This window comes from Choloepus didactylus, chromosome 15 (genome assembly GCF_015220235.1).
Source record: "Choloepus didactylus isolate mChoDid1 chromosome 15, mChoDid1.pri, whole genome shotgun sequence".
Taxonomy (NCBI): domain Eukaryota; kingdom Metazoa; phylum Chordata; class Mammalia; order Pilosa; family Megalonychidae; genus Choloepus; species Choloepus didactylus.
In genome coordinates this window covers 18,798,663-18,811,838 of record NC_051321.1, presented here as the reverse complement: position 1 = coordinate 18,811,838, position 13,176 = coordinate 18,798,663, and the positions used below count along the sequence as shown (strand labels likewise).

The 13,176-nt window shown below is 32.7% G+C and overlaps 1 protein-coding gene across 1 annotated transcript in view; it reads left to right on the top strand.

The window, feature by feature from the left end:
• Positions 1-12,219, top strand: part of FAM160B1 (family with sequence similarity 160 member B1) — a 40,444-nt gene extending 28,225 nt beyond the window's left edge. The window contains exons 15-17 of the mRNA XM_037804325.1: positions 8,899-9,039; positions 9,416-9,519; positions 9,625-12,219. Coding sequence (XP_037660253.1) covers positions 8,899-9,039; positions 9,416-9,519; positions 9,625-9,730 — 351 coding nt within the window. The 3' untranslated portion in view covers positions 9,731-12,219. The remainder of the gene's footprint in view (positions 1-8,898; positions 9,040-9,415; positions 9,520-9,624) is intronic.
• The last annotated feature ends 957 nt before the right edge of the window (positions 12,220-13,176 follow it).

Here is a 13,176-nt window from a genome sequence, read left to right as displayed (position 1 = left end):
AGAAGCAAAAGATAGTAACAATCAGTATCAAGTCACTGATCTTCAGAAATTTTTACCAAAAGCGCTAAAAAGGAATCTAAATTGAAAGATCCTCTCTGAGCTTTTTTTTTTTTCCTTCAGTTTGTAGAGTGCTGACATAAAAGGTTGTATTAAGGACAGAATATCCTGAAATGCTTAAAATTCTTTTTATTTCACCAGATAGCAATTCACAACGCAGCTGATTCATACATAGTGTCTCAATCATTCTTCCTGTAACCCTGTATAAGCAAGGCAGATTTCTGTTTTCTTATTTTATACATGAAGAATCTTTAGTTTCAGTTATGTGATTTATAGTTAGTAAACTATGGAGCCCATATTGTTTTTAAAACCTTGCTTTTCCAAGCCTTTTTTTTTGGTAAGAACATTATAGGGTCAGATCTCAGAGATAATGTGTGGGTCATGGGGTACTAAATGTGTTTGGTTTAGTTTCATTTTCTTTGTTTCCTAAATTTTTTTGCTGAGGATACTGTTGCTTATATTTTCTGTGTGTGTATCCCTAACAGGGTCAGGGTAAGAAGGCTGAGATTCAACCTTTACTATGAGTAATTAACAAAGTAGCTAATTGCTACATATGTAATCAAGAAGTTATGACATCAGATATTCATGACACTTCTGTATTGTCACAATGTTAATTTTTTAAAATATTTTACAACACAAACATTTAATATTATTTGTAACTGTAGTGATTTCAAAAAGATAGTAAAGTGCTAAAAAGTCCATAGCAGAATATAAAGAATACCAAGGAAAATGTAATAAAACTCAAGTGCTTGTTTGTCCCTGCCCTGAGACTGACGAGTTTGACATTGGACAAATAATTTAGCCACTTGTCTCCTTTTCTTATTTAAGTGAAATTGGTATTACTTGTTCTAATCTCCCACTTAGATTTGTTCAGAAGAATTAAATGAAACAAGAAATTTAAAATGCTTTTATGAATACAAATTGTTATTTAAATGCAGATTGTTAGAAATTTCAGAGAACATCAAGCTGCTGGGAGTTTTTAAATATTAATTTAAGTCTCATTTTGACCATCTGCATATTTGGCCTTTAGTAGAAGGGGTGAGACTGAGGGTTTGTTGGTGACATCCGTATGCTTTGATGTTAAAGTTTATTGTCTCAAACTTCAGACTTTATATTCAGTGTGTGCTCAATCAAGAATGGACCAGGTCCATTTGACATGTCAGAAATCTGGTTCATTTTCCTTTCAGGTGAATATTGTATAAAGTACAAAACAAAGGAATTGAAAATTGTAGATATAAACACTGTTAACAACCCCCCAAAAGGTAACTTGTTAAAAGTTACTACCAATGTGAAGTAAAGATCATTTCAGAAATAATTTCTTTATTGCTGAAATTTATTTTCGTTTTTACAACATTAAGAAGCAATCCACATCAAGCTTAAGTTTCTTAAACAACCTAAGTCATGAGTTAATGCTAAAATAAAGCTAAAACCCAAAGTAATGCCATATTGAGAAAACATAAAGTTTAAGTGGCAGTATATCTGTGTTTAAAGCCAATTTTGTTGGCTTACTTGTTTATCTTCAAATGGCAAAATTTAGTGGCCAAGAAAATCTGAATTACCTGAAATGCAGTCATGTGCAATTCTCTACTTAAGTTGTTTTTGAATTATTTTGTCCATATTCTTTATGAAATGCATGTTTATATTGATTTTTAAAATATATCCTTTACACCTAAAATACAGTTTAATGTGAATTCATTGTTTTTGAGTTGAGTCTTGGAGAAGGCTATTCTGCTGCAAATATTATCAAGGAGAATATGCTCTTCAAATTAGCCCTTTCTAGGAATATGTCTCTCCTTTCATTTATTTTGCTTAAAAGTATCCTTTGATTGTTGCTGATGTTCTCACAAACATTGGGGACTGACGGCTTGATGTGCTGGGCCCTCTTATCTTGGGACTGGCCCCTGTGAAGCTTGTTGCTGCAAGAAGGGCTAAACCTGCTTATAATTGTGCCTAAGTCTCCCCCCGAGTACCTCTTTGTTGCTCAGATGTGGCCCTCTCTCTCTAACTAAGCCACCTTTGTGGGTGATCTCACTCCCCTTCCCCCTACATGGGACCTGATTCCCAGGGGTATAAATCTCCCTGGCAATGCAGGATATGACGCACGGGGATGAATCTGGATCCGGCATCATGGGACTGAGAACATCTTCTTGACCAAAGAGGGATGCGAAATGAAATGAAATAAAGTTTCAGTGGCTGAGAGATATCAAATTGAGTCGAGAGGTCACTCTGGTGGACATTCTTACGCACTGTATAGATAATACTTTTTAGGTTTTAATATATTGGAATAGCTAGAAGTAAATATCTGAAACTACCGAACTCCAATCCAGTAGCCTTGACTCTTGCGGACAATTGTATAAGAATGTAGCTTACAAGGGGTGACAGAGTGACTGTGAAAACCCTGTGGATCGCACTCCCTTGATCCAGTGTGTGGATGGATGAGTGGAAAAATGGGGACAAAACCTAAATGAAAAATAGGGTGGGATGGGGGGGTTGGGTGTTCTTTTTTATTTTTATTTTTTATTCTGATTCTGATTATTTCTGATGTAAGGAAAATGTTCAAAACTAGATTGGGGTGATGAATGCACAACTATATGATGGTACTGTGAACAGTTGATTGTACACCATGGATGACTGTATGGTATGTGACTATATCTCAATAAAACTGAATTTAAAAAAAAGGTATCCTTTGAATAAAAACGGCTCAGGGATAGTTTTTCTTTTGAAAACTCGCTGTTCATTTATTTAGTGGTAACTAACAAAGACTGAAATTGGACTTAGAGCATAGGATTTGAGTTTTTGTTCATATACAGTACCTTCGGTATCTTGTAGCACTTGCCCAACCGTTTCTTCTCCTCTGAATGCCAAATAGACAGTTTTGTAATTCAGTATGATCAAAGGTTTAAAAGCTGTTCAACTGAATGAGAATAAAATATTCATATTCCATTACTACATATTAAACATGGTCCTGAGTCATTTTTCTCTTCTCCATGCTACAACATCTGTTTCTTTTTTTTTTTTTTGAAAATTAAACCTATCTATTCACAAACAATATCATATTAATGTAGAAGATTCTACAAAATCTTTTTTAAAAAAAGCTCTACAGCTAATGGATAAGTTCAGCAAAGCTACAAGATAAATATACAAAAAAATCAATTGTATTTCTATATTCATGAACAGGCAATTCGAAATTGAAAAATTTTTTATGCCTTTTACAACAGCATCAAAATTATAAGATACTTAGGAATTAATATTAAAAGAAGATTTGCAAGTCCTACACACTGAAAATTACAACACTTCACTGAGAGCTAAATAAATGGAGATACACTTTCATATACACAGATCAGAAGATTCACAATATTAAGAGATTAATTCTCCACAAATTGATCTATAGGGTCAATTAGATTCCAATCAAATCCCAGAAAAAAGTTTTGTAGAAATTAATAAGCTTATTCTAAAATTCATAAGGAAATCTAAAGAACCTAGAACAGCCAGGACAATTTGAAAAAAGAAAAGTAAGATCAGACAGCTTAGGTGACCTAATTTTATGACTTATTATAAGGCTACAGTAATCATGGCAGAGAGGTACTGGCATAAAAAGAGACAAATAGAACAGAACAGAAAATCCAGAAGTAGACCCATATGCATATGATCAGTTAATTTTCAACAAAGGTTTCAAGGTAATTCAATGGGGAAACAATCTTTAACAAATGGTGCTAGAACAAGTAGACAAGGGGAGTGTTTGTTAAAAAAAAAGAAAGACATTGTTAAGAAAAAAAGATCAAGCCACATACTAGAAAAAAATATTTTCGAATCAAATATATCATAAAGAATGTGTATCCAGCATAAACAACTCTCAAAACTCAGTAATAAGAAAAAAAAATTCTATAGGCAAAAGATTTCAAAAGATACTTCATCAAAGATATGAATGGTAAATAAAGACATGAAAAGATGCCCAGTGTCATTAGGGAAATGAAAGCTAAACCATAATGAGATACCACGATACACCTATTAGAATGGCTAAAATTAAACAGACTGGCCAGGTGAGGACATAGAGCAACTGGAATTCTCATACAGTCAGGCAAGAATGCAAAATAGTACAATCACTTAGGAAAACAGTCTGGCAGTTTCTTAAAAAGCTATGCATTCCATTTCTGGATATTTGCCCAAGAAAAATGAAAACATATGTCCACACAAGGACTTGAACCCAAATGTTAGCAGCTTTATTTGTAATAGCCAAAAACTGGAAACAACCCAAATGTCTATCAAGAAGCTAACAGATAATAAACTGTGGTAAATCCATACAATGAAATGCTACTCAGCAATAAAAAGGAATAAATTCTTGATACACACAACAGCATGGATAAATTTCAAAATAATTTTGCTGAGTGACAGAAACCAGACAATTTTGACAATTTTAACAAATTGATTCTTAGGCAAATTGATATTCAAAAAATTGATCTAGAAGTAGGGGAGTTGAGAAGTAGGAGCCTTTAAGAGGCCTTAATTTTAAAACAGCCCCACATAAACCGTACATATTTATAGGTTGGTAATTCAATTTTCATTTTTCTTTATACATAGAGACTCCTTGGGGAGCCCAACGAGAGGGTTAACTGACAGGACAGATGATACCATAGCTAGAGACCCACGAATATCCAAATCCTATTATACCCTAACATCCTGAATCCAAGTAACCTAAATAGAGTACACAGTGACTCAGAATGAGTTCACTTTTTTGACATATGAACAACATTATAGTACAGCTTAAAACAGATTTAAAGATAACAAAAGAGAAAACTATGTCTCCATTTCCTTAATTGAATACGTATATTGGTAGTTTCTCTCTTTCATTTCCTACTTCAGTCACTAATATGGAAACTGGAAAAATAAATTTAAAAAGTGACGTGAGATTTTATTTGTACTGTTGTCTTCCAAATTTTGTCAGCCTAACCCCAATAGACCTCTATATTCCTCTTAAAGGAATGGTTGTAAGATATCCAGGTAAGCAGGAAAAAAAAAGCCACAGAAAGAACAGTTTTCACTCATTATGTACCGAAGATGCTATTATAGTCAAGATAGACCTAAAACCTCTGGCATAAACACGTAAATGCCATTTGTCTGTTCTCCAGCATTCTCTTTAACATACTGATCAGCAAAGACCATCTGATGGCTGCAAATTCTCCTTTGAATTCCTCTTTTCCATTACGGTTAACCTACTAAGGTTTAATGGAAGGAGAAGGAAAAAAAAAAAAGGGGGCAGCAGCAGCAAGAGTATTCTTAATGTCTACAATTTAAGAAGATCAGACAATTTACTGAGAATATTCTCCTAAAACTGCTAATCATTAGCAAGTCCAAAGTTAATTATTCTCCTAAATTAACTGGCTATGCAGTCTGAAAAATATATAAACAAGAATCCACAGCACAGTCTGTGTCTTCAAATCCACCAGAAATGAAAACATCTTTGCTGCTACAAAGTCAAGAGAAAGTATGTTCAGACCCAAACTGAGACAAGTTGCAAGAGCAGTAGTAAAAGGATCACAGATCATGTAGATTAGACAGAGTGTTAAGAAGTATATCGTGAGTATGAGGGTTTTGATCATTAACAATAACAAATCTATTACAAAAATCGGACACAGTCCAATATGTTTAAATGTGAAAAAAGGTGAAGCAACATTCTAACACTTCACACAAAGTCCTTTTTCTTTTTCCTTCTCCTACCTTCCACCTTCCGACCCTCCATCTATAGTGGTATATAAAATTAAAGAGTTAAGAAATATTTCACGAATATAATATCTGAGTTTCTGTAAATAAAAAAAAATCTATATATAAACTAAAAGTCATGTTGCATCAAGAAAATTTAAACACTAATTCAAAAAATTGTTTGGTTTAAATTATCAGAAAACTCAACTTGATAGTACCAAAAACTAATGGCTTAACTAATGAATCCTTTTCATAATGAATAACTTCTAATTATTATAGCTTTTCTTCCATTTCTTTGGGAAAATATTTTTAATTAAATCTTGAATAAAAATCTTAAGCAACATGAAAGTCTGAGAGTAACCTATTAGCTGTCCCATATTTTTGACCTGAATCAAATTATACAATGCTCCTGAAGTTTGATGAACACAGAAAAATACACAAAAAGTGTGTTAAAAACCAGTTTTACTATTCTGAGAACCAGCGTTTAGAATTTGGGAAAGCCATATCCCAATCTACAAGTTAGCATTAAAAAACGGTGGAGTAAATCAGAAAAACCTTAGCAACTAAACTCTGTCTGGGATAAATCTTGATAAAAAACAAAGAAAAGCTCCATCCAGGAAAGGGTTCCAAGGTGCCAACATCTTCATTTTGAAAGAATTTAAAAGAAAGGTAGGGCCAATGTTGACTCACATTGATCCAAAACAGATAGCATTAAACAAAGAGCTAATCCTTAACTTTCTGGCACAAATAAATGCCTAACAAGAGTACCCCCTCTACTCATACAAATGACTGCCAAAAAGGTGGTGTGCTTTGTATTGAGCGGAAAAGGTTTGAAGGAAAGGGATGTCAGCTTTAAAATAGTTCCTAAAATAGATGATTAAAGAATTAATGATAAAAGAATAAGAGAACTTACAAAGGCTTTGAGACGAGCTTGGTTCCAGGAAAAAGATAGTTTGGCCCTATGTGAAAGCAAAAACCAGCCATTGTAAAATACAGATACCCAGATTTTGTCAGCAGAAGGAAGAGTGTTGTTCATCATTTCTCACAAAGGTATCAGAGTCTTTAACTTGGATTTCTATGTTTTCCCAGCAGGTAGATAACTTTGCAAAAGCAACAAAGCAAACTAAATATAATGCTCTTTTGAATTTCAATCCAGTAGTCAAAATACCAACTTCACAAACTCATGAAAGGTCACAGAGGAGCCAATTTCCTGTTTGTTACTTAAACTCATTACCTTTCTCCCAAACTAGCCAATACACAACTTCCTTCTTATTTTGAAGCTGACAAGATAAAGACAGTATATATGCAATATAGTAGGAAAAATACACAGTACCCAGTTATTTTCTGAAACCCAGTTTACATAATCCAAATTTATTATTTATCCACTTGAGGAAGAGCTACACATCCATTTTGCTTAATAAATTTTTAAAAGTTAGTTGTTTTACAAAAAGAGGAAAAGAAAATGTAATGTTTTATAAACATTTATTAAAAACGCATTATGTTAAAACATGGGAACACATAGCAGTGAATCTTGTGGTGGACAATGCCTGTGATTAACTATACAAATATAAAAACGTTCTTTCCTGAACTAGAGCAGATGTACAACATCTCATAATTAATAATAGAAGAGTATATGGGAAAAAATAAAAGTAATATTTTAATACTCTTTCATCAACAATAACAGATATACCACACCAATACTATCAGTCAATAATATGGGTAGATAAGGAGGCATGGGAAGATTAAGGTTTTCTTTTTTCTTTTTATTTCTTTTCTGGAGTAATGAAAATGTTGTAAATTTGATTATGGAGCTAGATGCACAAATAGGTGATAGTACTGTGAATCAGTGATTTTGTACTTCAGATAGCTTCTATGCTGTATGAATATTTCTCAATAAAATTGCATTAAAAAAAAAAAACATTATGTAAAAGAACTGTGTCCCCTGCCTTTAAAACCTTTTACTCAAGGAAAGAAAATGAGAAAAATGTAACCAAGTATTACTATACTGTAAAAATGTATCTATTTTTTAATCTCTTTCCCAAAAAATGTATACAAAATTGCTCTCCACAAAGGACATAACACTGTTTAAAAATGAATGTAATTTAATGAAGAATGTGTGTAAATTCCATAAAAGAATCTGTTTCTTACTCATCCAGTCACCCACTTTCTACTCAAACTTCTGACCAAAGTTCATTTTGCTTCAGTCACTCAATTTTCTTTGGGTGCCTGAATAAAACTGGAAGGGGTGAGAGGTATCTGTTGAAAAGTTCTAAGTATAATCATAGGAATTCAATCTGTATAGGATATCTTTTGTTTTGAAAGTGACATGCTCTGTGAAGCACCTCCAGACTGCTTACTGTGAAGAATAAACATGTTAGAAATAGAAAACTAGTACTCAGGTATAATTGTGATACTACATATCCATGTGGATGGCTCTCTGTGCGAACTGTGCACAGTTCAAGGACGATTGTTTCAGGAAAGGTAATGCTTGTGCAGTAAATAAGATGATCCCTGTCAGTAATCAACATTTTGAATCTTCTCATTCATTTTGAGGCATATGGTGGTCATTTCTGTCCCCAAGTAATTTCATTCTGTTGACAAGGTTCTGTGATTTATTTCACTTTATTTTATTGTATTTATGTTTTTGGCAACTAGCAGTAGTTGAATAATCTAAGAGAAGAGGAATATCATTTCTAAAATTATATTACTGTTTTAAATAGATTTAATACTTTCCCTTCTATTTCTTTCGCCTTATACTTCATGCGTTCTCTGTTTTTGTTTTTTTTTGCAATTGATACTACATATTACATTGATGTTTGATGGCTGCTTGAACTATTTCATTAATTAAAGCAACCTGTATAAAACAGAAATTCTGACTATAAGTTACATATTTGTTTTTTCTATATTTATATACAAGTACTTTTATTTTCTTAAGTTTTAGTACTAGGATTTATGTACTTTGCCAGTGATGGTGAGAGCTAATTTAGTTATAGTTATTTGCATTGCAGAAAAAAGCATTTGGAAGGGAGGAGTAAGATGGTAGATTCTCCTTTCTTGGAAAGATAAATTGAAATGGTAAATCAAGTGCACTGGTATACATGTTATAAATAATATCAAGTCATTCTATTTTTTGCCTCTCCATAGCCATATGATGTGAATTTACAAGTAACCTCGGTGTTATCCAGACTTTCTCTCTTCCCTCATCCACACATTCACGAGTACCTTTTGGATCCTTATGTGAACCTTGCTTCTGGCTGTAGATCTCTCTTCTCTGTAATCGTCAGGGTGAGTTACTAGTTTCGTTACATTCTCAGGACTGATAAACCTGTCCAATTAACATTTTAAAGCACTGTATACAGATAGTGTTACATAATGAAAAATATATATCTGCTATCTAAAAATAATTATTATTATTTAAAAATATTATTATAATGAACTAGTTTTCAGAATGTGAAAAAAGAAAAATTCATTCTTTTAAAGGCTTTATATTTATTAATCTCATATTTTAAGGATTAGGGATGAGTCCTTGGTCAAAGATAACCATGTGAATAGTGAAAGTTGACATTCTTTATTCGGCAGTAGAGAATGAAGTTTTTATTATCCTGCAAATCCCTATGTAATTGATTTCAGAAACTGATTTCCTTTTGTCTCTGTCACACAGGTCGTTGGAGACCTTATGGTTCGAATTCAGCGTATTCAGGACTTCACTCCCAAACTTTTGCTGGTCAGGAAGCGACTACTTGGTTTAGAACCTGAGGGTCCTATGTAAGTCAGTGTTTCACATGTTTTTTGAAAATCTAAAAATTTCACCAAAACTTAATGACTTGCTGATATCCTGAAGTGATTTACTGTCTGCTTTTCCTTCCACAGTATTGACCACATCACCTTGCTAGAGGGTGTGATCGTGTTGGAAGAATTCTGTAAGGAACTGGCAGCGATTGCATTTGTGAAATACCATGCTTCCTCCACACCATAAATAGCATCTTTCAAGTAACTAGGGAAACAGAACTATTGTGTTTATTTCATCAAAAAAGACTCCTTTCCACCCATTCAAGAGAGAATAAATAGCCTTTTTTAATGAAGTATTGCTCTAAACTGAACAGAACCATTAAGAACCCCCTGAGTGGACACTTGGTAAAATGTTGTATGATGTTTTTCATTGGCTTTATCATAATGGGTCTATATATAAAATTGCACGTCATTGAATCCAGGATACAATCAAAGGAACTTCAGGAAATAAGCATTTCAAATGACTGTGAAAAGCTGCAAAATTTCCGATGTCATGACTTTGATGATTTCTGTTATTTCATTATCTTTTTAGGTAGCAAGGCATTTTGACATTCTCTGGGACTCAAGTGCTTATATTCTTTTGGATTAATAAGTAGCAAAGAAAATCACTAATTTTATAACTTTTTAAGGTCAGAATTCTTATCAAACAAAATATGAAAAGAAACTGTAAATTAGAAAAAAATACTATTCAGGAACCATCAAAGGAACTGAGTTAATTACAGGAGTTGATAACCCAGGTAAAAATGTGTAGAGCACCATTAGCTTACTTCAGCTTTTCTAAGAATAACAATTTTATGTGATAAAGAAATTCTTGGTTAATATATATATTTTTAAAGAACGTTCTTTTACTGTTTTGTGCATGTAGCCATGTTGGTGATTAATTTTCATGTGTGGATTCCAGTTTATTTAAACTGTGTCATTTTTGCAACATTGTTGAATATTTGCTCATCATTGGTAGTATTTGCTAAAATAGTATTTTTTTAAGCTAATTAACATGTATTGGGTTGAGAATCTTTTATTTTTTCCTTCTCTCTTTAAAAGTTGACACATAAAAGTGCTTTATAATTTGATATTCTCATTGAAATCCATGGTAATGTGTAAGAAGGGAATCGGGCTGATAACTTTTAGACAGTAATCAAAATGCCAATAGCCTCCTTAATGTTTACATATTTCATTTTGTTCAGTCTTTTGTTTTAAATGATTCTAAAGAGATTTAAGAAAACAAGCAAAAACCAGTCTTTTAGATGTCCTGTTTACATGTTAAAGGATTTTGGTAAATTGGGTATATATGTCAATGGGTATATGTGTAGGAAAGTGTGTTGATAGTTCTATCGAGCAAAGCTGTGCTGTGCACAGCATGTTTATACTGATAAACAAAATGGTGTTTGCTAGTCCATTTCCTAGTCTTCATTTAAGTGATGATTATCACTCAAATATTCCTTTTAAGCTATCTTTTGTTTTTCGTTAAAATATTAAGCAGCAGCACTTTCCTCCTTATCTTTACTTACTGATATTTGGGGGAGCAGAATATCAAACTTTTCAACTTGAAAGGAACAGTCACTGCCCCTTCTGAGAAGCTATTTTATGTAGCATGTTTGCTTATATACATCATGTGGCATATGCATAGAAGCATGTTTTATACTTTTTTGCTAATTTTGTGTTTTTCTGATTTATAAAGTCAGTGTTTGCTATTTATTAAGAACGAAATTTCAAAAGATTATGAATATTGTTGACTCTAGAATGTCACCACTGTTAAAACAACAACAAAATGACTAAATTTCTGATTTAATGCAAAACCCAGCATTCCAAAATTTATTAAGTAAAAACAGTGAAAAAAAAAAAAAAGTAGGAGATAATTACTTCATGCCTGGTTTTCTTTAAATGATTTAAGTGATGAGAAGGCATTATTCAGTTTACTCTGTTTATCAATCACTTCATGCAAGGAACACTGCGACATCTCCATTTTTAGATGCAGTGATGGTCTTCTTTTATGTAAGTGTATTTAAGATAAAGCAGTAAGAGATATTAGATCTTCCTTAATGTTTTCACATAGTGCTCAGTAGGTATAATAGCAATGATGTTACCTCTCAAACCAAATACTATTTGATCCTTGATTTCACAGTGGGACCTTATAGCTAATCCATGAAACCAAGCTCAGAAAGCTTTAACCCTTTTTTCCTGTGTGTGTGTGTGTGTGTGTGTGTGTACGCTGCTTCAGAAAACATAATTGTCCTAAGTTATTGTAATGACTTTGATTTGTAATCAGCTAAAGCTTAAGGCATACTTTTTTAAAAAATTTGTTTCTCTTCTAAGTTTCATATATATATATAAATATATGTATTTCATATTTAATTCAGACCTAGAGCCAGCATAAGTTCTTGCAGTGAGTTGAATTTGTTAGTGAAACATTATACTACATCACTAGTCTTTTTCTTACTGTCTCTGGAAAACTGAATGTTTCCTTTATTCAGTACTTGCAAAAACACTGTTTGGGGTGGAAAGTACCACCTCAGCAATCAATTATGATAGCAGGTTCTAAAATGAACTTTAGCCTTGCTCATATTTGTATAAATAGGGATGCACATTTAAAAAAAAAAAACTAACAGTATAGTCCTTGGGTTTATTTTTAGTAATGAGCCACATTCTTTAGTTGATAGAACTCAGATTTGACCTTAGCCAGTTGTCGTTATAGTACTCACATCATAACTATGTAATGTTTTCTCAGTGTATCTGTCTGTGCAATATGGAAGCTCTGAGTGGCTTCATAGCTTTTGGTTTAATTGTACCTTACTGTGTGCTTACATGTGTATACATATGTATGTATATTATATATAAGGACCAAAATCCTTAGCTTGCTTACACTGTTGCTAGTGTAAAGATTGTTACACTTAATTTTATGGGGCACAAATTACGGAATTCATAAATTCATGAGAACATTTCCATAAATTACTGCAATAATATACAATTGCCATTTAATATGAAGTTCATAAGTATTGACAGAAAAAGTTACAGGGAAATGCTAAAACCACAAATTATATGGTAATTTTATTTTGGATTGTACAATAAAGCAAAATAATGCATGTCATTGTGACACTCGATGTGTTAAAACATGATAGGTAATCATATTTCTGGGCCCTGTAAAATAGTGTTACTATAATACGCTGTTTTGCCTCCTGCCTTGTTTACATTAAACAGAGGATATTTGGTAAACTTTTCTATTGAACTATGTGTAGGTTCCTGACAGTGTTACCAAGGTCTGGCATTCTTGGGCCATCCTTGAAGAAACTCAGATGATGATTGTTTACCTACTCTCACTTCTTCAAAGGAGGTTGTGATCAAGTTCAACTTTTTTGTGCTAACAATGCATGCAGGACTAAAAGGGATAATCTAAAAATAAATAATGTAATTTAAACAAAATGTCTTCTTTATATTTTTGTAGAATTAGAAAAATCTTATCCACTGATAACTTCTAATCATCAACTCTTTTTCCCACCTATCCTCCCCGCCCCAACACACACACACAAAGAGATATGACACACAACAATCAGTGGATCATAATAGCATTGATTCCAAGGATAGAACAAGAAGGAATATATTAGAATATTTTTAGAGGGGGAATATATAGCCTGAAAA